Source organism: Siphateles boraxobius, unplaced genomic scaffold (assembly GCF_051911475.1).
Source record: "Siphateles boraxobius isolate OS27281-9 unplaced genomic scaffold, OSU_SipBor_1 5, whole genome shotgun sequence".
NCBI lineage: Eukaryota > Metazoa > Chordata > Actinopteri > Cypriniformes > Leuciscidae > Siphateles > Siphateles boraxobius.
In genome coordinates this window covers 28388648-28414941 of record NW_027509141.1, presented here as the reverse complement: position 1 = coordinate 28414941, position 26294 = coordinate 28388648, and the positions used below count along the sequence as shown (strand labels likewise).

The window sequence follows — 26294 nt, the reverse complement described above, 5'->3', positions numbered from 1 at the left end:
TTTCTGGTTTTATTGTGCACAATCCACCAGTGCACATTATGTCAAGAAAAAAATTATTAAACTGAAATTGAATTAAAGTAGCAAACGGGACATACAATTAGAAAATTAATGTAAGGAGGTCAATTAAAATTATTCTAAATTCAGAAAAAGTTATTTTTGGATGGATGGATGATGGATGGATGGATGGATGGATGGATGGATGGATGGATGGATGGATGATAAATATTAGAAAGACAGAAGATAGATGGATAGATAGATAGACAAAAGAAAGAAAGAAAGAAAGAAAGAAAGAAAGAAAGAGCAAAGGATAAAATTAGTGTGTAGAGAGGGAGATGATTAATAATAAGATACAACCTATTTTCAGTGTCCTTGTTCAGAGAAAGCAAGAACATGAAGCAAGGTGGGGATAAAAAAACAGAGCACCCTCATTGTACTACAGGCTGCTGTAAATATGTAAGTATGTAACACAGATCGATGTGTGTAGCAAGAAACTGTATTAAGTTCAGTCTTGTGTTTGCATACCATTTTATTTCATGGGGAGAGAGACAGAAAGGGTGTGTGTGCCAGGGAGAGAGTGTGTTTGTGCTTATTAGCATGAGCTTGTGTTGTGCAGAAGACTACGAAACTCGACTGATGATGAAACGACTAGTTAAGTCTGTTTTTCCACACACGCATAAATCGGATTTGACGCCTTTCATACTAAATTGCACTACTACCGACTCACCTATTCTATGTGTCCCTGTCCCATTGAAGAAAGGAAATCATATGGGTTTGAAAGCTGGAGTAAACAATGAAAGAATTTTATTTTATTTTGGGGTGAACCTTTCTATTAGCATTTACTTTGTATCTATTGCTTTGATATCCTTTTTTCGTTTTGTGTGTTTGCATTTGCCATCCGCACTCTGCTGAATCTCATTTCCACTCATGCCGTTAGGACAGCGTAAATCACACTCTCTGAGCGCTTCATTGAGAAAAGAGCCAAGCTCAAACTGGCAGCTAGCCAATCAGGAAGAGTGACCCTGAGAAGACATGTGAGCAATGGGACGCATGGCTACTCAGACAAGCTGGAGCACTTAACGGTGACGCTATTTAGAACTGAACACTGGTGACATGGTGGCTGCTGGGAATATGGCACGTACTGTATATAAACACTGATGCATTTCATCAACCACAAACCTAAGAGCTGCAGTTTTTTGATAACTTTATTCAGTTGATGAGTTAATAGTCTAGAAATAGAGAGGAATGGAAAAGGCGAAAATGACCAAATGGTGCCTCTAAAAAATGACAGAAATACAGTTAAAAAAGGGGTGGCTCATCCCCCAAAAATTTCAAATTTAATGTTGTTCCAAAACTCCTTTTTGGAAAACAAAGCGTTTTATTTTTCGCAAATAAAAATGGAAGTCAATAGGGTCCAATGTTGGTCCCAACGTACTTCAAAATATACTCTTTTGTATTCTGCAGAAGAAAATTAACATTCTGTCATTGTCTGCTCATCCTGATGTCTTTTGAAACCTATATGACCTACAAAAGGAGTAATTTATAACAGAATATCCAAAATTTCTTACAATGAAAGTAAATGGTGAACACAGCTGCCATGCAAGGTTTTCCGTAAATAACTTTAATTTTGGTTTTCCATGATAAGTCAAATTTAGAACAGTATATAGTTTAAGAGAACTTTGAATATAGTGCACATGTCTTAAAAACTAAATGTATGATGCTTTTCTTTTGGTCTTTTTGGAGCTTGACAGCGCATACTCACCATCCACTTTCATTCAATGGAAAACAGCAGCTCAGATATCATGCTAAACGTCTCCTTTTGTGTGAAGGAATGAAGTTAAACAGGTTTAAAATGACATGAGGTCGAGCAGTTTATTCACAGCATGAGCGACATAAATTGTTAGTGAAGTCCTTTCTAATGGTGGATCAGGTTTTCACAGCCTTTTACTGCTTTCACTGCAACCGCACAGTGATCAGAGAGAATTCAGGCCCAGCACATGGCAATCATACTGATTAAATCCATTCAATCAAACTGATAGACAGAGCTTGTCAAAATGAGTTGTAACACTACTGCTGTAACGATCATCACAATGGTATGTGTCGAGGCTTAGAGCTAGAGAGTGGGCGAGAGACGAAGAGGAGCGAGTGCTTGAGTGAATCAAGATGGGAGATCCCCTCAGCTGTGGGTGATTACAGGGTGACAAAACAGTAGGTGGGGCTGCAGAAATCTAACAGCACTGTCTGCAGTGCCACCATGTATCTGATATTGGAAGAGCAGGCTAAAAATGTTACCAGGTTTTACAGCTCCCCCTAGTGTACAGCTCATGGGAGGAAAGTTTGTGGATTTCAATCATTTACTCAGGAAATGTCTAGCTTAATGCTTTGAGGTTGGCCTCAAACATTGTTTTGTCTCGTCAACAGCCATTAACAATGCCAATTAAATGTATAACTTAATCGAGGCATATATAATGAGGGTAAAAGTACAGAAAAGCTGATGTTAAATTCACAACATCCATGCTCTACATTTTAACAGCAAATGAAAAAGGCCTGTGTGATGATAATTACGTTAGTCACTAAATTCAAACACTACATATATCTTCTATACATTTTTTTATATCATCTACAACATACACAAGATAATAATGGAATAATATAATATAAATGTAAAATTATATACAACCGTTCAAAACTTTGGGGTTGATCAAAATAAACAAAAACAGTAATATTGTGAAATATCATTATAATTTAAAATAACTGTGTCTATTTTAATATATTTCTAAAATGTAATTTATTCCTGTGATGGCAAAGCTGTATTTTCAGCATGCCATTATTCCAGAAAACAATTATTATTATTATTATTATCAATGTTGAAAACTGTTTTGAAACCGTGATGATTTTTTTCCTGAATTCCATGATGAATAGAAATATCAAAAGAGTATTTATTTTAAATAGATTTTTTTTTTGAAACAATGTCAATGTCTCACTGTAAATTTTTTTTTTAAAATACATTAAATATATAATTTTTCTCTAATAAAATCTTTGTTTGGATACTTTTTTTAATGTCCATCTAATTTTACTTTTAAGATGGCAAAATGCCTCAGGTGAACATGAAAAATTACCACACAAAAAAAACAATGATAAAATAAATATATACAAACATATCTGCCTGGTTCGCTATCTTTGTGGGAACTCTCATAGATGTAATGGTTTTTATACTGTATAAATTGTATATTTTATCCCCTACACTTACCTTACCCCTAAACCTATCCATCACAGAAAAACTTTCTGCATTTTTACATTGTCACAAAAAGCTACACACACACACACACACACACACACACACACACACACACACACACACACACACACACACACACACACACACACACACACACACACACACACACACTTAGAAGCTAAGATATCTTCATCGTTTACAGTGCAGTTGAATATTTTACCCAGGAGAGGGCAGTAACTCTTACGTTACAGAAAGGGATGACAGCTTGTTCCTGAAGCTGTGTGTGATGTAAATATATCTAATAAATGTATCCATACTGTAATATACCCAATAAATATCTATGAATTACCTATGGTTTTGAAGTTAAAGCATTTGTGTATCTTGTGAAATCTGCAAGGATCTAGACAAATTGTGACAACAAAATATGAACGAAGGGCAATAGAAAGCAATAGACCAATCTCTGAATATGAGAGGGAAGTAAAGCACTGTCATAAAGACATTTTATGGCATAATATCCATTGAGAAGATTGCTGTGAGCGTGTTAGTCTCCCAGCACTTTTCTTGAATAAAAAGCTCTCTTTGTCTGACTTGCTTAATGAAAGTGCACTTTTTTTAGTAAGAACTGGACAAAAGTCAGATTTTTTGGCTTTAACATCCTTTACTACACATACTGTAGTATTACTTGATAACATAAATATATGACAATGGCTATCTGCAGTTTATTTGACACCTGAAAATAAGCAATACAGTTCAGATTGATGTGGAAGCATTTGAAATAAAATGTACACTGGGTATTTGTTTCATGTGAAAATAAACATCTACATGCACTGTAAATAACACTCACATTTACCTTCAGAAGCCTGATTCGCAGACCCCATAAAACATAACCATTTGTGTATTTGTGTCATATTTGTTATTAGTCAGGGAAAAAAGGAAGTCTGAATGGGTGTGAATAAGGGTCAGACACTCCAGCCCCCCAGAGCAGATTTTAGCTGACCCTGCTGTGACCTTTGGGCCAGCAGCAGATGGAATGAGATCACTGGCTGCATTAGCATCTAAATGGCTCAGAGAAACGACAGAGGACAGAGACATAAAATAAGGTGAGTTCTGCCCTGCAGATACGAATAACAAGAGATACACAGAAAGACACACAAACATAGGTAGAATTTGATCTGTTTTCACAACTGAGTCCACTTTCATGAACTACAAAAGATGAACTACACAAGAATATATTTTGAAGAATGTTTCAGAACTGGTTTGTACGCAGCCCCTAAAATTACATGCATGGAAAAAAATATGATTTGGGAGGAAAAAATATACTTCAATGTTTTTGCGTTCGATCACAAAAGTTTTGAGTTCCCCGAGAAACTTTGCATTTGCTCGCAAAACATTCGAGTTGTATGAAGGAAGCGCTTGACTATTTTTGTGAACTTTATAATAGTTTTTTATATTATTATTCTATACTCCCTACCACATTATGACTCTCCGGTTTTTGCCTACCACACCGGAAAAGGATTTAAAGTCATTTTTTTAAGCACCAAAATTTCCCTTATTTAGATGGCAAAATGTGATTGAAATTTAAACCGCACAATTATCTACCATAATTGGGATTAGATCGAATACCAACAATCAAATAATTAATAAATAATTGTGACAGGCCAAATTGTATGGACAAAAAATTTATATAAATTCTCTTTTTTGTGTGTTTGCAGAAGAAAGAAAGAACAACAAGAGGGTGAGTAAACAATGCCAGAATTAAAATTTTTGGGTGACTATATCCTTTACAACTGAACCTCTCCTTATGATGGTCATTTCATCAATTCAGTTCAATGTAAGCAGACTCAGACAAACCAAGTCAACATCAAAATCAACCCTAGGATCACACTGTCAAACAGTTCTGCTTTCTCTCTCACAAGCATAGACAACAAGCTCACCTCTGAGATCTCATAAAGACAGTATGGCACAAATGCATAATTGAGATTCAGGAGGTGCAGTCTCAGGCTGGGAGAACACCGTGGTTTGACAGGATCCCAGGCTTAATAAATTGTGCCTGAAAACCAGACAGTGAGCTGGTTTACGACATAGATGCCTTAATTGAAGTAATGCATTTGCGGACTATTTGGATCCAGCCAAGTAATTATGTAGAGTAATGAATTTAAGGCAGAGACATAGTTGCATGAAAACTGCTGAGGTGTATTTGAAAGTTCAATAACAACAAGAAACCCGAAAGGAATTACGATTTCCCAACCACACCAGAAAGTGATCAATATACACGCACACACACAGACATTGGAGAAACTGGGTCCTTAGGGACGCCTCTGTCTGGAACAGGTCTGCCACGCTTGGCAATCAGCCAGATTGATGCAAGATAAAAAGAAGAAAGTTGGAATGGGGGACCAAAGGAAAAAGAAAGAAGGGATGGATGGAGGGCGAGATGAAGGTTTAGTTAGACTGCAAGAGAAGGGAAAATGGAAATAACCTAAGAAAAACAAACAATAGCTCAGTGTTTAAGAGGACACTCAGCTGTCTTGTCGTTTGTCCTCGTTGTTCTTAATGCTCAATCTGTCTCCCGTTTCACTCCTCCCCTTGTTTACTTCATTTTTCATTCTTTTACTTTCCATTTTATAATTTCCTTAGGTGATGTTCATCTATTGATCCATTCATCCTCTCACATGGACTAAATATAGGCTGCAATGTTTCTTTGTTCATTCTCATACTGTTTATCAAGGTGGAAACTTTTCATTGACTTCTATTGTTTTTATATGAAGATAATGATATTTTCTATACTCTTTGCCTAACTCTTCCAGAAACCATGTACTTCCTCTTCCTTGAACATACATTTGTTCTGCCCTTACTAACCGGTCTTAAAACTAATGCATTTAATTGTTTAAAAATTAAAAATAAATGATATAATATCTGATTGCTATCATAAAACGAGCCTTAAATCTTGCTCTGCATATTGTCTTTTCTGTCAAATCTGCATGAAAATCAACAATCAACTTTCTTTTTTTTCACCCACAACTGATTCATGCACAGGTTTATGCTGCCTCTGCAGATTAAAAAGGCTTAAAAAACGCTTTGTAATATAGATAATATAAGGCTCTTCAAATGCGACTTCAATAAAAAAAGATTTTTGCCCAGCCAAGCACAAAAGTGTTTTCTCATGAATGAAGCACAAAAAAACTCTGTTTCATCTCCTATGTTTCATCTTATGGCCGGTATCCAGCTGTGAATCTCATGCTCTCTTTGTACAATAAGTTCTCCTATTATTTCTCCTAACAACTTTTTTTAGTTAATGATCTGTAAGAATGGAGCTTCATAAATACTGTTCATTGATTCAAGTAAATTTTTTGACATTTGGGTTTAAAGTGTTTTAATTCTACAATATATGGTGTAAAAACGTTTGAGTGCTTCAGGTTGAACGGTGGCTACTGCAGTTGAATTTTCCTATTGGAAGTTGTGGGTACCAGCTAACCATGCCCTTGCCTACATAGAGATGCGTCTCAGGTGCACACCCCACCCCCCTTTTTTAAATATTACTTACCCCAAACTTTTGAGACATAATATATTAAAGTAAATGTGCAACTCAGTAAATAGTGCAGATATCGTTATTGTACAGTTAATAATTGTGGCAAAAAAAAAAAAAAAACATTGCAAAAATGTTCTCACATATAGGCTAAGGAAAAGAATGATCATAAAATCCATAACATTTTACCAAGGTCCACTCGATTGGAATTTTATTCCCTCACCACTGGTATAAATCAACATGGAAATTATTTGCAGGAAGCTAAATCAGGAAGTCTCTACATTTGCATCTGTTGCCATCCTCTCAGTCTTTGGGAAAAGGACTGCAGCTGCCAAGATCATTCTAGATGACATTGAATCATCAAGCACCCTCACAACTGTAACATCATATTCCACAAATCATCCAAGTCTCTCTGACTTAAATCAACGCTTTAATTCATCGCAGCCTTGGAAATGCTAAAAAGCCAATTTTATGGGTGCTAAAAATAGCACAGCTACCCTATTTATGTGGCTTAGGTCTGTCTTGCCAACAGAAACTGTGGAAGCGTCCGCACGAAAGCTGCCCCCTTGTCACACTGCCCGCTGATCTGTCCATACTTGCTGCCAAGAGTCTCTGTATAAGACTCTCTGTGTGTGTGTGTGTGTGTGTGTTTGTGTTTGTGTGTGTGTGTGTGTGTGTGTGTGTGTGTGTGTGTGTGTGTGTGTGTGTGTGTGTGTGTGTGTGTGTGTGTGTGTGTGTGTGTGTGTGTGTGTGTGTGTGTGTGTGTGTGTGTGTGTGTGTGTGTTACAGTCTATATGTAAAATACTCCAAAGCCTGAGCATCATGTTTTGATTTTCAGCCTTTCATTCTAAACCTAGACCACTGAAATATGAAGTGAAGCAAAGATAAGGGGGAGGCATGTGGGACACGGATGAAGGTATGGAGAAGAGATGCAATACACAGCTAAGCAACAGCTAAGTGTTTTTTTTTAATCTATTTAAGAGGCTGTTTTAATATAGCACTGCTCTAATTGAGAGCGTGTGAGAGACATACCCCATGTTTATGGAAAACACTGAGCACAAGGCAGTGGCTAAAGAGAAAGAGGGAAAGAAACTAATGTATGTTTTTTTATATGCCTTGAGAGAATATGAGGAAAAGGCTTCTAATTTCAAGTCTCAACAGTAAGAATGACCTACTGTCCCAGGGACAATGTGAGAGTGTTTCAGGGCAGTTCACAAAACTATCCTAGTATGGTATTTTACTTTTTATATTATTATAATAATATTTATTAATTATATAATTAATACAATTTGTATTTTTATATCACTAAAATTATTTCCAGGCTGACATAATGTTCTCCAGCATAATTTGAAAATGATCCAAAGAGCTTGTGACTCAACGGACACAAGAACATCAAACATTTGACCATATCCACAAAGGAATTTACATGGTCAATATCACAAATAGACTTGAATATGAAGATTTTCAATGTGTTGAACATATGTGTTGCATAGCTGGAATGAGTTTAGTGGTGTATCTTATACATGTGAGTGTTTGTTTGTGCATTTCTCTACCACTCTGCTGTGTGACAGACTCCCTGGGCCCATATTTAATTACAGCCAGAGACAAGAAAAGGAAAGTGAAAGAGAGAAGAGAGTGAGGGGAAATGAGTGAAATGAGGTGAGATTGCATTTTCTGTCAGTAACCTGTTATCTCACGTCTCCCCGCTGCTACGGCTGCCAGAATGAGTGGGTGAGCAATGAGTGTGGAAGCCTCCACACCCCTAAAGCGCAAAAGAAATCGTGACTGGATTTCACTGCCACTCTGTGTTCATTTTTGAGCAGTCCCACCGTGACGCAAAACACAGAAACAAAGACATGCTCTTCTACACACCAGAGACCTGCAGCATATGACAGTTTTTGTGCTAACAACGTCAAAGTAGAAAAGAACATAGTCTTTCTAACATGAACTATATTTAGGTAAAATGATTTACCCCTATTCCCAGAAACAGCTATAAATATGTGATTTATAGCAATTCATTCATTCACTGACAATGAGTTGGAAATACACTCACCTAAAGGATTATTAGTTACACCATACTAATACTGTGTTTGACCCCCTTTCGCCTTCAGAACTGCCTTAATTCTACGTGGCATTGATTCAACAAGGTGCTGAAAGCATTCTTTAGAAAATTTGGCCCATATTGATAGGATAAGCATCTTGCAGTTGATGGAGATTTGTGGGATGCACATCCAGGGCACGAAGCTCCCGTTCCACCACATCCCAAAGATGCTCTATTGGGTTGAGATCTGGTGACTGTGGGGGCCATTTTGGTACAGTGAACTCATTGTCATGTTCAAGAAACCAATTTGAAATGATTCGAGCTTTGTGACATGGTGCATTATCCTGCTGGAAGTAGCCATCAGAGGATGGGTACATGGTGGCCATAAAGGGATTGACATGGTCAGAAACAATGCTCAGGTAGGCCGTGGCTATTAAACGATGCCCAATTGGCACTAAGGGGCCTAAAGTGTGCCAAGAAACATCCCCCACACCATTACACCACCACCACCAGCCTGCACAGTGGTAACAAGGCATGATGGATCCATGTTCTCATTCTGTTTACGCCAAATTCTGACTCTACCATCTGAATGTCTCAACAGAAATCGAGACTCATCAGACCAGGCAACATTTTTCCAGTCAACTGTCCAATTTTGGTGAGCTCTTGCAAATTGTAGCCTCTTTTTCCTATTTGTAGTGGAGATGAGTGGTACCTGGTGGGGTCTTCTGCTGAGTAGCCTATCCGCCTCAAGGTTGTGCGTGTTGTGGCTTCACAAATGCTTTGCTGCATACCTCAGTTTTAAACAGTGGTTATTTCAGTCAAAGTTGCTCTTCTATCAGCTTGAATCAGTCTTCCCATTCTCCTCTGACCTCTAGCATCTACAAGGCATTTTCGCCCACAGGACTGCCGCATACTGGATGTTTTTCCCTTTTCACACCGTTCTTTGTAAACCCTAGAAATGGTTGTGCGTGAAAATCCCAGTAACTGAGCAGATTGTGGAATACTCAGACCGGCCCGTCTGGCACCAACAACCATGCCATGCTCAAAATTGCTTAAATCACCTTTCTTATCCATTCTGACATTCAGTTTGGAGTTCAGGAGATTGTCTTGACCAGGACCACACCCCTAACTGCATTGAAGCCATGTGATTGGTTGATTAGATAATTGCATTAATGAGAAATTGAACAGGTGTTACTAATAATCCTTTAGGTGAGTGTGTGTATAAATATATATGTGTGTGTGTGTGTGTGTGTGTGTGTGTGTGTGTGTGTGTGTGTGTGTGTGTGTGTGTGTGTGTGTGTGTGTGTGTGTGTGTGTGTGTGTGTGTGTGTGTGTGTGTGTGTGATTTTTGCTATTCTGTTTGGTGCTACTAGTGCCACTGAAATACATCATATTGATGGGCTGTCGGGCTCCAATTATAATAAGTTTGTGAGAAGCATGTTTCCACTAATCACAACAAAAGAATATAAAAAGGCTTTCACTTCACTACTACCAAAACATCCTTGCCAAACATACCTTCACCACAGCTGTTTTGCCTTATTAATGTTTCCATCTTGGTCTGAGTTTGTTCTCTTCCCATTGCAGATTTCTGTGTCCCCTAGAGCTCAAAGTTTCCACATTCACTAACTGCTGTCAGGCACAACCACACACACAGGGTCCAAAAAGAAGTAGGGACCATCACTATGTCCATCAATGTGTCCATCACTGTGGCTCTAACATAAACATCCTCTCCACACACACACCTTCCTGACCTGCCCTTTATTCTCAGAGATATGATAGGAGATTCATTTTCTTGAGTCACAGTCTGAGAAGACATGCTCCCTGAAAGCTTTAGAGGAGGCATGGAAACAAACTAGGTCTCACCAAAACGTTCCAACTCTGGTTTATAAAATAATAATAATAAAGATGAATGGTGTGGGTGTATTTCGCCATCGAAATGTGGACCATTGTTGACATTTCATATGAAACAAGGTTATACTGTTGCTAATTTCAATTCATAGGACTAGAATTGACATTAAACTACTTAGTAAACTTAAATGTCATCAGATGACTAAACATGCCAAAACACAAGATTGGTGCTTTTTGATGGACTTTTTTCGAGTATACTTTAAATTAACAAACAAAGTCATCAAACCCAAGACATTTTTAAAAAGTAACATATTATTTAATACTCACTCCCATTGTTTTCGTCGGGCTTGTGGAGTGCTCTGCAATTTATGAGACTGGTGGGCTTTGATGACATCACGGTGGTCCACTAGGCCACCTCTCCTTCTGACAGGAGGAACCAGAGAATCACTGGGCATCAAAGAGTAAAGTGTCCCATCCATCACCACGGTTTGCCCTCCATTCGTTTTGCTATAGTCAAAGATGTCAACCTGGCATGCTTCATCACTCATGTCATACACAGTATGATAGTAGGTGGGGTTGGCACAAACACTGCTCCCGCTGGTAGGAGGATGACATCGCAGTTTGTGGCCCTGTGGCTGCACTCTCCCACCCTTTCGCAAGGACGGCGCTCTCTCCATGATGATTGAGCTGTCTGCATACATGGGAGACAGCATGGCTCTATGGGGAAAAAAGTAGAGAGGTGAATGTGGTTGCATCTGAAATCGCATAATAGTATGTGACAAAAGAAGTATGTCTGAATGCACAGTACTCATAAAGTAGTAGACAAAAGTACCCGGATGACCTACTACTTCCGGCGAGATTCTGAAGTGTGCATACGATGGACACTTTACTATCCCATGAGGCCGCGGGAGAGGATTTATGAATGGCAGTGAAGCGACGTAACTAACGCTGGTCACATGATAATGACAACATGACAAATGAAGAACATCCAGATTACATTCATACTACACATACTAATACTATATAGAACATACTTTTTTAGCGGTCGTAAAGTAATTACTTATTCATAAGTACCTACTCAAGAGAGTATGCAGTTTCGGACGCAGGCTGTATTGGCAGAAATTATTTTGGTGTGATTTTTTGTTGTTTTGTTGTCATTGTTGTTTTGAAGAAAATGGATATTTATATATAAATATATAAATATATTTTATCTTTTATGATGAGTATAATGTTGAATTTAAAATATGGTTTTCTATCATTTTACAGATTGTATCAGTAGAATGATTTATCCATAAACGTAAATGAGCATAAAATCTATCCTTCTATTGATTTATAATGCATACTATGCTATTCATTTATGAAGCTGTTGATATACCCTGTTTGTATAATAATATTATACAATAATAATAGTTTGCAAGCACACTTGGCAATAAAGCTCTTTCTGATTATGATTCTGATTCTGATTCTGATTATTATTATTATTATTATTATTATTATTATTATTATAGTATTGGTATTTCTATTATTAAAATTTTTGTAATAGCATTTTTCAATTTTTTATTGGAAAATACGTGTTGCGATGTTGTTCATAATGCTTCAAATATACTGAAAAATAACTGAAAATAAAAAATTTGGTATTGAATACATTTACTAGTTATATCAGGAGAACTACTTATTCATAAATATAAATGAGGATATATCATTTGATTGATTTCTTATTGCACTTTATTATTTTTTTGTTGAAAAATACTTATGTTGTGATGGTGTTCATGATGCTGTAAATAATAGTAATAATACTGACAGCAACCAAAAAAAGAGGAAGGACAGTGAAGGGTAAAATAGGTGACATGTTATCAAAGGAGAAAGGGAAGCAGAGGGAAGAAAAAAGCACCAAGGGAGGTTTAGTTAAAAAAAAGGCTGCACAGATGTTTAGAAAAAATTGGAATAGACCAACGTCAGGTAAAAATAAATGATGCACTCCAGTACTACGATGTGCTGACGGTGCTTGAAGAATTTGTCCACTGTGACACGGGAGGTGGAATAAAGTAATTTAAAGTGACACATACACACGCAACACTTTCAATAACACACACGTACATAAGAAAACAATTGCAGAGCTATAGACGGGTGTTTATACTTTTGGGATTTCTGGGGCTCTTTGAGATGCAGCAACACAGGCCAATAACACCTCTACACTTTTGTTTCCGAAAGCAAAGCATTGAAATGGTGTCAAATGCTGTAGTGACCTTCCCCAAAGTACATAGATAAAAAGAAAGGCACAGATGGAGTAAAGCACGGGAAAAGATAAGCACAGTCCAAACTGTGAATGGAATACATTCACACTACAATCCTTATTGAGGCTGTGCTCTTTGTTGACAGGCAGGATTTGCTGTCAGGGAGTGATTAGGGACACAGCTTGTCTCAATGATCAGACACTAAAGATGGAACTAACTAAATCTGCCTCTTTATTTTTGGCCAATGGAGAGCAAAGCCATTGCAATTAGCATGCCAGTTCCAACAGGGAATATATTCAGTGAGGTGAAGGAGAACCAGAAGACATCCTGAAAGGCCTTCACACATTTTAAGGTCCCGTCCTGGAGACTGTCAGCATTGTGACATTCATGTTTTTGTATTTTTAGTTAGGAACACATATCTTCCTCATTTAAAGGGTGTGATGCATTGGCTGCTTCCTGGACAAGACAAAAGAATCATTCTTTGCTTTGTTTGCTAAACCGACAATACCATAAATCTTACTATAATGGCGAGGTAAAGCATAAACATATCCACAAAAGGCTGTAAGATCCAATTTTGGATGATTTCATTTTCATTATTGTGTGTTACAGCAAGTGGCTGTTGGTGTGGGTTGGTTCTCCATTGCCCACAGACAGCCTCACCATTGTGTGGGTGTGTATGAATACATGCAATTAGGGTGACATTTACAAAGTTCTCCAAAACCACAAAAACTTACCCAAAAAAAAAAAATAATGGCCATCAGAATCCCTACTCAAAGATGTCAAGTATCAAATTCTGGAATACTTTTACTGGATTGAACTAGATTTTTTAACTCTCCGGTATATTAGGCAATTTATATGGCTGCAAATGACAAAAATTAATTGAACTGTTATCAGAAATGGTTGATGAAATTCATTGTCAGCCAATTCTGCTGCTGATATGTGTATTGTTTAATAGAAGGACAAAGGAAAATGTTTGAACATACAATAAAATGATTTGCTGCATTTAGTACCCTTCAGAGCATAAATAATATGCTACCTGCTGAGTAAACACTGGCTGAAAGCCATCACACAACAGCAAAAGGCTGGCAGCAGAACATCTAACAAATAGAAAAGTCCCGTGTTAAACAAGTCCAACAATTCACTGCTGTTTTACCATACTGAATATATAAGGCAGTAAAATCATAGTACATTGATATATTCCATGGTATTTACCTTGTACTCCAAGGTAGTTTAAGAGTATAGTATTACCATGGCAAATTACCAATATCATGGTATTTCATGGTACGTTTCAACCAAAAATGCCCCAGATATTTCAGGTAAAGGTGTAGATAGATAGATAGATAGATAGATAGATAGATAGATAGATAGATAGATAGATAGATAGTATCATTTTATATTTTACATTATATTAATTTTATATTTTTAAAGAATATATAGGCTATACATTTTAATTATTTGTATATAGGGAAAAATATTATGTATAAACATCTTTATGTAGGCTATATACAGAAAAAATAAGCGATTTTGAACAGAGAAGAGACAAAACACTTTCCACGACACTTACCAGAAAGGTTTGTGTTTTTTCTGAGAAGATCCTGTAATCTGGACCCGTCCGGATCACCTGTAGTTTACAACTAACAAAACTAACAATAAAACTCCACAAACTGAATGGTCCGAGGTCCGTTTTCTCAGAGCAGGAGGTCATTTCCATCTTCAAGCTCGGAGCATTCTGTCTTTAAGTATTTTTCTTGGACCAAACAGATAATTTGTATTTTCTCTCAGTGTAATATTGGTATTCCTGTAAGGAGTGACAGCTCTCAGCTCTCGAAGGCTCTCGAGAAACGACTCTACGTGGCTCTACTCTACCCGCATGCACTTGTACGAAGAGTCTCGCGCTCTGTGAGCGTAACGAATACGTGACTGTAATGTCGCGCGGACTATAACTACGCGTTTTGTTTGCTGCTGCTGCGCGATGGGTGAGAGACACCGGTTGTGTAATGTTTCATTCCTTCCGCAGGTTTATTATAAGATGAACACATTACTATTCATACGGGAAATATAAATGCGAATTTCACTAATCAGTCGTTGGGCTACGTAAAAATAAACATCCACAAACAATAAAATGTCATTCATGATAAATTATAATTATTTGGTTGATTTAACATTTTATAGATTATGAATTAGCCAATAAGCTTGATCAGACGTGAGAGAGATAGTCTGAATTGTCAGATGACGGTAAAATGCTGACTCAACGTCTTACTCAGCTTTGACCATTAGTGAAACATTCGTCATAAGACATTTGATAAAATTCGATACACAAAAGCTTAAATAATAAATAATGTTTCTTATTTTAATCATGCTTAATTGCTCGTGTTTTTAATGTCTAAATGTATATAGAAAAAAACAGAAATCATAGGATATATTTGCCATCAGAACACATATCATATAAATAAATCATATAATAGAATTACATTATAATCTTGTCAGAAAAGTGCTTAAACCATAGTGGTAACATAGAATAGGTTACAGACACTTTTTTGCCCTGGTTGTTATAAAGCCAACAATCAAAATAATAGACTATGCACATTGCTCCTCTTAATAAGAAATATAACAATACTTCCAAAAATGCCAATTCATGAGTTGCCAGTTGGTCCTTTAATCCTCTAGGCTTGAGCAGAATCCATTTTGGACACACTGAGAGAGAAATAAATCTGGCACGTCTGTACGGTGCTGTATATCTGTTTAGCAGCGGTTTCTTACAACACACTTGGAAAAACTAAATCTAACTAAATAAAAAGCTTATTAAACTTCTGTCCACACATATAGTTGGAAGCAGCAGCAGCATGAATACATTAACATCAATCTCTAAAATCTCACCTGCTAGTTATGCACATCAAAGCGTCCTACTTAGCACTAATTACTTGTGTATATATATATATGAAAGAATACAGTCACAAAGAAATGTTTAAAACAGTAATTTATTTCTCAAAATCATTCAAAGCATATGAACATTTTAGCATAGTGTGGTCAGTCACATACATAAAAATCGGTGAGCAAAGAGACAACTTGAAAAAAGGTCAAACAGGAGCTACACTGGTCAATTTGACAGCCTCTGATTGGCCAGCTGGGCTGATGAGTGTATGTCCCTGTGTTCCAGAAGGACAGTGGGAGGATCAGCTGGTTCTCATGCCGTCCCTGCTGAGATATCTCCCTGGGTCTGGATTATTTGTTACCACGGTGGCGACATGGGCTGCGGGTTCTGCAAATACGACATCACGACAGCCGATATGGACAGCCTGAAGGAATGAATACATGTTTCATTTGACGTACAATCCCAGAAGCATAACATTTGAGAAATTCTTCAGGTAGACTAAATGTTTATGTTGATCAATTAAAAAAACACACAAAAAAACACTAGAATTAATTATGAGGATGACAAATTAGCATAAGCAACTCACATGAAGCTGCTCATCATTTGTTTAGTGTCTTCTGAGCTTCGTGAATTGGCGAAACTGATGAACGAGCAATACACTGCAATCCATGCACACCATTTAAGCTGCCAAAATACACAAATGAAAAACAAATTTGACATTACATAATCACTGCGAATCATTCTGCTCATGTTTTAATCACATACAGTGAGCATTCATGAAGTAAACAGCAGCGTTGACAAACAGGAGTTTGTATATGAGAATGAGGTCACCTTGAGCATCAGGCCACACATACTGAAGATCATGCCGAGCAGGTTCATGTAATCCGGTGTAGGATCTTCCAATGTCGGGTTCGTTTCGGTATTGGGAGGCTTGTAGCTGTTAAACAAACACAATACGCCTTGACTATTAATAGTCTATGCTATTACTGCTGTCTGTCATTTAATCCAGCATCGATTTTATAAAAATACACAGAACACAAACATCACATGATTTCATTAGAGATAGCCATAAAGACATACAGTATCTAGTTGAACAAACCGAAATAAATGAAGCATTAAGTTAGATAATAACATAAATATGCAACGATAACGATACAATTGCTGTCAGTAATACATTAGCACTACTTAACATTATTTAAATAATATTTATACAATTTAACAAGTAACATTAATAAAATGACTATTTAATTTAAAGTATATTATTAGGTAAAACCCATACATCTATCTTGAGTGAAAATCTGGTTTAATCTCTACTATTCATTAGCCGAACTGCGGCTAACAGTGATGCTAACGAGAGCCAATCACACCTCTCATCATAGTAAATTAAAAAATTGTTAAACACAGACATAATACTCACCGAAAGATCTTATTCGGTCGTCTTGGGTCTGCCATGTTGTTTAGGGTCATATTTTAAAATCCTAATAAAATGAAAACTTATTTGAAGGGTTTAAGATCAGCACGTCAGCGAACAGCTGACCTGTGAAATTCTACTACGCCTCACTGTGTTGTATGTAAAGCTGTATGTGGTGCACTAGCACCCCCTGCCGCCAAGGAGTGTTAATGTAGGTGTGTGTGGAAAATTCATAACAGTGGTAACAATTTATTTGAGTCTAAAAAAATTATTTATAGACAAGTTATTATTAAAATGCAAATACTGTTAAGAAATAGTGGTAAGTGTAAGTGCCACAATTAATAAATTCTAAATTTCAGTCTATTAAAGAAGTATAGTGCATATGTTTTGCATTCCATGATATAAAATTATCAAACATTTTTAATATTTTTCATTTCAAGATAAATGCATAAGTACAAGAACACAAGAACCATTCAAACATTCGCACCATTACATTTTATTTCTTTTCGGAGGATAAAATACAAAAAACAACTTATTTTAATAGACAGCAATTTGTCGACTTTAAATTCAATGACATTTTACTTGTTTCTTAGTCTTGTGAAACCTCAAAGATTTTTTTTAAATCCCTTGTGCACAATGAAAAGTCTTGCAGTTGATGTTATTTATTCACAGCTGACCATAAGGATGTTGAACTGTAAGGAGTCATTGTTCTTCTGACAGTATTTGCCTTTATGGGTCCTTCTCTTGTAACGCCGCAGAATTCATCTCAAAGAGTTCAACATCCCTCTCTGATTCTGTGGACACCGTGTGCCTTTAATAAATAGATAAATGATCAATATTTCACATTGGGATCTTATATCAATATGCAGTATTATGGAATTTAATATTTGTTGTTGCGGTATTTTGTGTGATTCAGCAGAAAGCAATTTTGGCATCCTTATTTACTGGATATGATCTGATACTATACCTCCCCTCCTCTATATCCAGAATGTTCTCTGGAAGCTCAACGTTGGTGGTCTCAGGCAGCAGGAAGACCACACATCCGCTGAAAACTGCAGTGGCAGCAAACACTAGAGGCGGTGCAAAGCGCCACATGTCCTCCAATAATATGACCATGGGGGCGAGTGCACCCCCAATACGGGCTATAAAAGAGGTGTAGCCCAAGCCGCACTGTCTATAAAAGATACAGAAAAGCAGAGTGAGTTGCTTCATTCCAAAGACAAGAGGTAGCTCATAAATATGGATTAAACCAGGGGGTTTTCAAACTGGGGTCCAGGGACACGCAGGGGGCCGCATGGGAGTGACAGGAAGTCCGTGGAAAAGGAAAATCAATAATAATTTGTTAAAAAAATAAATAAATAATAAATAACATAAATTTAAAAAAAAAAATAATAATAAAAAAATGCTGTCACCTCTTCCCATTGTTAAAAGACGAAGAAGACGCGAATCTACTCTGCCCTGTGAGGGCTCTCAGAGTCTATTTGGAGCGTTCTGCCTCCTTCCGGCAGTCAGAACAGCTCTTCGTATGCTTCGGTGGCCGCTCCAGAGGTTTCGCGGTCACGAAGCAGAGACTGTCACATTGGATAGTTGATGCTATCTCACTGGCTTATGAGTCTAAGGGCCTCCATTGTCCCATAGGCATCAGAGCTCATTCCACGAGAGGCATGGACTCGTCATGGGCATGGTCGAGTGGAATACCAATTGAAGATATTTGTGTAGCGGCCTGCTCGTTTTATAACCTGGAAGTTCCCGCTTTGCAAGCAAAGGTTCTTTACGTATAAATAATGTGTCTAAACACAATTTCCACAACTATAAGGCCCGACATCTGTCTGGTCCTGTGTGAACCTGAACTACAGTTCTATATACCATATAAAGAAGGAGCTTGGCCCTTATAGACCTATATATTTGTCCCTATATGAGGCTCATTACTCATCTGGCCTCTATTAGGACTCATAACTTTATAACCTCGGTCGTTTGGCCCTAGGCTATATTAGAAGTTTGTGAGCACGAACAGCGTTTTGAAAGGGGTTCCCATAGCGTAAGCTAAATTACACGAGAGACCTCTCGAAAGTAGTAAAGTAAGCTCGGTTCCCTGGGAGTAGGGAACGAGTATTGTGTAACCCGCAGTGCTACTGTGCTTTGATCAGGGGATCTTTTCAGTCGATTTAACCTGAATTATATGTCGAACATGGGGGCTTCTATAGCTATAAGCCACGCCCATACTGGCGGGCTCTGACGCGCTCTGGCACGAAGGGACCTGATTGCTTCGGGCATCTTAGCTGACTCGCCATAGGTTCGTGCAGTTGCCGCAGCACAGCCAATGAGCGCGCTAGACGCTCAGCTATACGTCTGCTGTGCATCTGCACTGCGTTTTAAAAATTTGGCATCAATATTTTTGAGAAAAGGAGTTTTCTCATAGCGTAAGCTAACTTACGCAATACTTGTTCCCTACTCTCAGGGAACCACGGTTACATTAGTAACCGAGGTGATTTCTAAAAATGTGACTTTACAGTCCTGAAAATATAGGAAAATAGCAAATTATTTCACTGACCCCCCGGAACTTGAGAACTGCTGGTCTACACAGACGAAAGACCTGTCTAGGCTCTTCCCAGTATGGGTTGTGTCGAGCCATTCGTTAGTCTGGTTGTTTGATGAGAAAAAGATGAAATGTAGTTACAATAAACGAGATAAGAATCCGCACATCGGCTGCAGCAGCGGAGGACTCTTATTCTGCTGCGCGGTTCTGAGGAAGAACTGATGACGTAACAGTTGATCTTCGGCTGACAAATCAGAGGAAAGTGGCGTTTTATTCCCGCCCACGTGTAGAAATCGAATATTCAAGCTGTTTATTAATTTTTCTACCTCAGAACGAAAAATCAAGCTGAATTCTTGTTTTTCATTTTTTGGGAAAAAATGGAAGAAAAAAACGAAAAAGGAACTGTTTTCTCATTTTTCTACTTTCAACATTAAATCAAAAAACGGCTGAACGAATTATACACGGATTCATCAGGAACAAACTGAAAACACAGAGTAAAGAGGAACAAAATCGAAACAGTTTTCGTGAATCCGTGTGAATGGGGATCATTTTGACAATGTTGTTGTCTGCATGCAAAAAACGCACGTTTTTAGTACATCATTGTCGTGTAAATGTACCCTTAAAATTTCACATATTTTTTTTTCCGTTTTCAGCCCACCAAAATGCTGTTGATGTGTAAATGAATAGCCAAAACGCATTAAAAGTTTTCAGTTTTTGTTGAAAATGGTGAAGTGTAAACTGGCCCTAAACACACAAGATAACAAGGGCTGGAACAAGGAACAGGTGTGGGTAATGAATTGCTATGGAGACTAAGAGGGTAACTATGGAAACAAACGAGGCAGCAATGAAAACTGTCTCATTGCGAAGGCTGCATCTTCCGGAGGTTACATTTGTCAGCCGTATACGTCATCAAGGATGTCTAATTTCTGAAAAAGTAACTATTATTACGTTGACCGTTATTCCTTGTAAAGCATAAGATGTTGCATTTTTATTATGACTTTGGGATGTAATGTTTACTTTTAAGAAATGAGACTGACAAATGCGACCTCTAGAGGAAGCAGCCTTTGAAATGAGACACAGCTAAATAAAACAGGAACTAATCACAGTAAGTCAAACAGCAGGAACAATAAAAACAAAAATACACTTCAAAATAAGAGTCAACAAAAGACAGAGTAAACAAGACAGGAATTGAAACAGAAATAATCTAACAAACTAATTTTAGATTTATAATATTAAATTTTCATTGTATAAATTTGGGTGTTAATAAAAGATTGACGTCTTTAAAATTTTAGGATGGGGTCCCTCACACGAGGATGATCATATTTGGGGATCCGTGGCATATGAAAAATTGAAAACCCTTGGCAATAACATTTGATCTAAAATAACATTTTAAATATAATTTTATCTAAAACTTTACAAGTGCTGTATTTTTTAAAATACCGGAGTACTGTAGGGTAGAGCTCAGATGTGTACAGGAAGGCAATGGTAAAGGCTGCCTCTGAGAATCCCTTCCCAATAACTGCAATTCCTGTACGCACTACAGCCAACTCTGCAAATGAAATGGCACAATTCTTCAGTAACTCATATATCAAATTCCACCATCAAATATGGCAAAGAGGTTAAAGATAAAGATGCAGCAAGATAAAGAATGAAGGAGTACCTGTTGGGATTATACTGTTTAGTCCAATCAGAGCTCCTGCTATAATGAGTGACCACGCCTGGCCGTTTCTCCGTCCAATCCGATCCAGAGTGAAGTAGGTCCCAACCTTAGCTGGGACTTCAATGACTCCATAGACAAACTGTGTGAGATAAATGTTCAGACCAAACCCAGTGATGTTGAAGCTGATGCCATAGTAGGTAAAAGCAACTGCAAACCTGTCAAATATAAAGATTGTTTAAAAAAAACAGCTATTGACTTTTATATCACAATGAAGAATAAAAGGTCCTCACATACCAGAAAATCCCTGACAAAAGCACAATTTTCCTCAGTTTCGGTGTCCTCACTAGATCAAGGTAGGAATGATCCTTGTCAGAGACCTCAGAAATGGTGATTTTATTTAAGGTCTATAGTAGATGACAATGAGATTTATTTTTATTTCGTTTATAATGAAGAGATAAAGTGCTCAAAATTGGTTATAAAAAATAATGAAAGCTCTGCTAAGTGTGTTTACCTCAGTTTCTAGTTTATGAGTGTGCTTTCCATTCATCTTAGCACACTGAGTGAGATACTTCTGTGCCTCTTGTACCCTGCCTTTGGTCAACAGCCATCTTGCTGACTCAGGAATCCACCTTTTGAGGTGAATTGCAAAGGAGAAAAATAATCTTGTAGTCATGATGCACATTAAGAGGCCTAAAAAGATTCTGACAAATCTGACAATATTTTCTTCCTTTTTAATTGTTTGTATTTCAAATCCGACCATTTTTTTCTGGTCCTGTGACCATTCTTTCACTTGCAGTTCCACCACTCACCACCAGGCAATTATGCCAACAAGGCAGGGTGATGTCACTACCAGGATGAGGTGGCGCCAGTCCCTGATGAGATATGCCAGAAGAGCCAGAAGCATGTTCCCTACACTCCATCCGAGACTGATGATGGTACCAGTAAATGTGCGATGTTTAACGTCTGTCCACTCAACACCTGTAGAGTGAGCAGAGTTCATCTTAGAGTCGGTGAAAACAATACTGTGAATAATCTGGTAGAGTTTTAACAGGGATCATTTCAGATTATGTCTTTTATTCTAAGCAACATGATACTTTCTCAATCTATTTTACTTCCAGAAACTAATTGAAAAATACTTTTAATTAGCAGGGATGTATCAAATTGATAACAAGTGAAAGTAAGACATTTATAATGTCGCAAAAGATTTCTATTTTGAATAAATGCTGTTCTTTTGAACTTTCTATTCATCAAAGAATCCTAAAAAGAAAATCCAGAATCCAGAAATATATTAAGCAGCACAACTGTTTTCAACATTAATAATAAGAAATATTTCTTGCACATGATTACTGCAGTCTTCAGTGTCACATGATCATTCAGAAATCATTCTAATGCACTCTAAATGCTGAGTTGTTTCAACCCATGTTTGGGTCAAATATGAACAAATCCAAATGTTGGGTTTAAAATTTTTATACAAAAATGTAAACCAACAGTTGGGTTTTTCCATATTTGACCCAAACATGGGTTGAAACAACTCAGCATTTTTTTAGAGTGCATTAGAATGATTTCTGAAGGATCATGTGACACTAAAGACTGAGTAATGATGCTGAAAATTGAGATTTAAATATATTTAAATAGAAAAAAATGTATTTACGTTGTTATAATATGACTATTTACTGCAAATAAATGCAGCATGAGCATAAGATACTTCTTTAAAAAAAATCTTACCAACCCCAAACTTTGGAATGGTAGTGTATATACTTTTATATACATTGGACAACATGCACTGATGAATAATTCACAATAAAGTAAATAGGATCAGTTTTGATCATGTTGATTAGAGAGACTGAAGATTAAAGAAATGATAAATTGATAGATACACAGGGCCACTGTGGTGATAGACATCCCGGTCAAGGCAAGTCCGCACAAGGTTCTTGCTATGGCAAACATCACGTAAGATGTAGAAAAAGCCTCGACAATCCCAAAAATAGCACTGACCACAAAGGACACCTGAATCATTGGCTTACGACCAAACCTGTGGAATGATTTGAAAAAAATATTTAACCACACATATCCTTAACCACACAGGATATTAGACCATTTTATAAGAATGAAAATCACATGGGAAAATGTCTCTTGCTCTTTACACAAATAGCCTGAGGTAAGCAGTTTTAGATGTGGGTTTAACTGTGACGTTCCGTGACAAATAACGAGTATAACTTGAGAAAAAAAACTCTATTGTGAAAGCAAAGAATGATTATGAATATGTACAAATCAGCTATGCAGAACAAATCAAGGGGAGTTAATAATTTTTCAACCTCAGACATGTGAGTAAAGACACTTTATTGTAGTAAAATCATGTGACCAACTTTGAGCCTAAGGAAACTCGGATATGGTCCATGGATCAAAAAAATTGTAGAAAATAATTGGTCATAGAAAAAATAGCATGGAACAAATTATTCTAAAACATAAGATTGATAAAATGAACATACTTGTCTGCCAACTGGCCAAACACAACAGCACCGATTGTCACTCCAATGAAGAAAAAGGTGGCAAGGGCTTGGTTTAGCTTTTTGTCGTCACATACCAGGTCCCACTAGAACAGAGAGACAAATCACACCTTGATAAAGTCCTTGCAGATTTCTTATGTCTTTGTTAGAGAACATATGGGTGAAATAAAGTCCATGAACTGCATTTTCATCAACTTATAAAACAGAGCCGTGATTCTCAACTAGGGGGTCTCAAGATGGCTGACAATGATTTATAATATGACAAAACATGCTTTAAAATAAGCTAGAACTGCTAAAAATCAAGTTGCAAACTGGAATCGTATTTCTTCATTTAAATAATTCCCTCAACAACTCATATTTATTTAAGAACCAGGCTTTTCATGGTCTTGGAAAACCATTTTCAATGCGAATTAGTTCCGATTAAAGTCATGGAAATTTATATAAATGAATAGGAATTATTCTAGTTATGCCAAACTAGAAATGATCATTGTGAGTAAAATCCCCATAATCACGAAAGTATAGAAAACAAACATTTAAATTCATTGGCAATAAAAAGTGTAAACCCTGATTTTTATGGAATTTAATTTTTTTAACTATTAATAATTATTTTGTTAAATTATTTTAATATATTACCACTCTAGTTTAAGTAAATAGAAAAGTGTAAAAATGAGCAGCTTTGTCATTACATCAGAATTACAATACATATACACACACACACCTATATATATATATATATATATATATATATATATATATATTGGGGCCTTTCTAATGTTGTCTTTGACAATGGGGGGCCTTTGAGTTGAGGGCCACTGAAATAGAGGAAAGTGCCTTGTATATTCTTACCTCCGTAGCAGTTGTTGTGGTGAACTGTGAGTGGTCATATGCCCATCCGTGCTGGCATGGCACCGACACATTTGATCGGTTTCCATACAGTAGGGACAGGTCAGCATTAGGGTTAAAGTCCAAGGGAATAGGGTACATCTTGCAGGAGCTGTAGGAGCCATCTGCATTACGTGGGATGGCAAAAGCCAGAATCTGTGCCAATTCACTGTCCTTCTCTGTGCCACCTACGTACCGGCCGTCCAAGTGAGGCAGGGCACAGTGGTGGGATGGCACACCTGAGATGAAGTTGTGGAGCAGGAAATGCAGTGGAAGGATGACCCGTGGGAGCCACAGGATGTATAGAACCAGAAACTGGAACTTGTTGAAGCCACCAATTTCTTGAAGGACGTCCTCAAACCTCATAGCTGAAAGTTAGATAAGCTACCAATGATATCCGTTTGTTTCTTTTGCGAATGCTCGTTCTACTCACCCATCAGAATCGAGATCTTCTCTATGAAATTTGCTCTTTTCTAGAGACAAACTTGGTTTGGTCTACAGTGAACGGCGAGTGGAGAGTAGTCTGAGGAGATGAGCAGTGCTGCTATATGTTATCATAATACTGTTCCCTGTCACGCTTTCAGGGCCTGAATGAGACACAAGAAGGTCTTTGTCTTGTAAACTCAAGAAAAAGAAGAATCCCAGGCCTTAAAAGTTCACTATCCCTCACCTGACTAGCCGGAGAGAGGAAAAGGAAAATAAATTAGTTCCACAAAAAAAGCACAAAATGATTCTGTGATGAAGTAAATACCACAGAAAAAACAAATGTAATTTAAGTTAGTTCAGGCAAGAATTTAATAAAACAAAGTAAATTCTAATTTAAGATTGTAGAAATTAAAGCGTAAATATCAGTGTTATAAAATTAAGTAAAAACAATTCAACTTTCTGATTCTTATGTTCATGCACTGGTGCATTAATAATTAATAAGGTTGCATTTTTACTGTTATATATCCAGCTATATTCACACTGTTTTATCATTGCTTTTGTTATTAGGTCTAGTAACTTGCTGTTTTGTGACATCTGGAGTTCATTTTACTCAAAATGACACATTCATACTCAAAAATGATCCAACACATGTTACCGTTATTGTGTTTTGTGCACCAACTATTGAGCTCTCATGTGTTTGGCTGGGTACCACAATACTGTAGAAATGTTGTCCACACAATATCTACTGTATTGTTTACTTCAATATTTTAAGGACATTATATACTTTAAAAGCATGGCTTAGTTTAGTGTTATACTGATGGAGTTAAATGTACATGACACAGATTATTGCAAGGTAAACTTGCAATAATCTGAGTAGAAATTATTACTCACCAAACTCTAATTGGCCAAGTTAAAGTCACTTATTTTCTTAATTATACTTAATTTTTTACTTAATTCCAAATATGTGAGTTACTTAAAAAAATCTGTGTGCAAAAATGAAGTGTGTATATTTACAACGCGTAACACAAGCGAGTTGTCTGAATTCATTTTCGTAAATCAGACATGTACCTGCAAAAACTGAAATGTTTTCAAAGACTGGGAAGAACGTGGAATGTG

At 37.1% G+C, this 26294-nt stretch overlaps 3 protein-coding genes across 3 annotated transcripts in view; all 3 read right to left on the bottom strand.

The window, feature by feature from the left end:
* cacna1ab (calcium channel, voltage-dependent, P/Q type, alpha 1A subunit, b) overlaps window positions 1–14540 on the bottom strand; it is a 147100-nt gene extending 132560 nt beyond the window's left edge. The window contains exons 1-2 of the mRNA XM_077203675.1: window positions 14449–14540; window positions 10978–11367 (exon numbers count right to left, since the gene is read on the bottom strand). Of these exons, the coding sequence (XP_077059790.1) occupies window positions 10978–11363 (386 nt within the window). The 5' untranslated portion in view covers window positions 11364–11367; window positions 14449–14540. The remainder of the gene's footprint in view (window positions 1–10977; window positions 11368–14448) is intronic.
* Window positions 14541–15981: 1441 nt separating this feature from the next.
* wdr83os (WD repeat domain 83 opposite strand) lies at window positions 15982–17333 on the bottom strand. The gene is made up of 4 exons (XM_077204324.1): window positions 17174–17333; window positions 16588–16693; window positions 16343–16440; window positions 15982–16180 (listed from the first exon to the last, which is right to left on the bottom strand). The coding sequence occupies exons 1-4, from the start codon at window positions 17221–17223 to the stop codon at window positions 16114–16116; spliced, it is 321 nt and encodes a 106-aa protein (XP_077060439.1). The 5' UTR covers window positions 17224–17333; the 3' UTR covers window positions 15982–16113.
* Window positions 17334–17643: 310 nt separating this feature from the next.
* Window positions 17644–25377, bottom strand: slc22a7a (solute carrier family 22 member 7a). Its single transcript, XM_077204323.1, has 10 exons — window positions 24717–25377; window positions 23853–23956; window positions 23241–23395; window positions 22173–22341; window positions 21875–21992; window positions 21658–21767; window positions 21364–21578; window positions 21144–21252; window positions 18135–18341; window positions 17644–17978 (listed from the first exon to the last, which is right to left on the bottom strand). The coding sequence occupies exons 1-10, from the start codon at window positions 25116–25118 to the stop codon at window positions 17897–17899; spliced, it is 1671 nt and encodes a 556-aa protein (XP_077060438.1). The 5' UTR covers window positions 25119–25377; the 3' UTR covers window positions 17644–17896.
* Window positions 25378–26294: the final 917 nt, after the last annotated feature.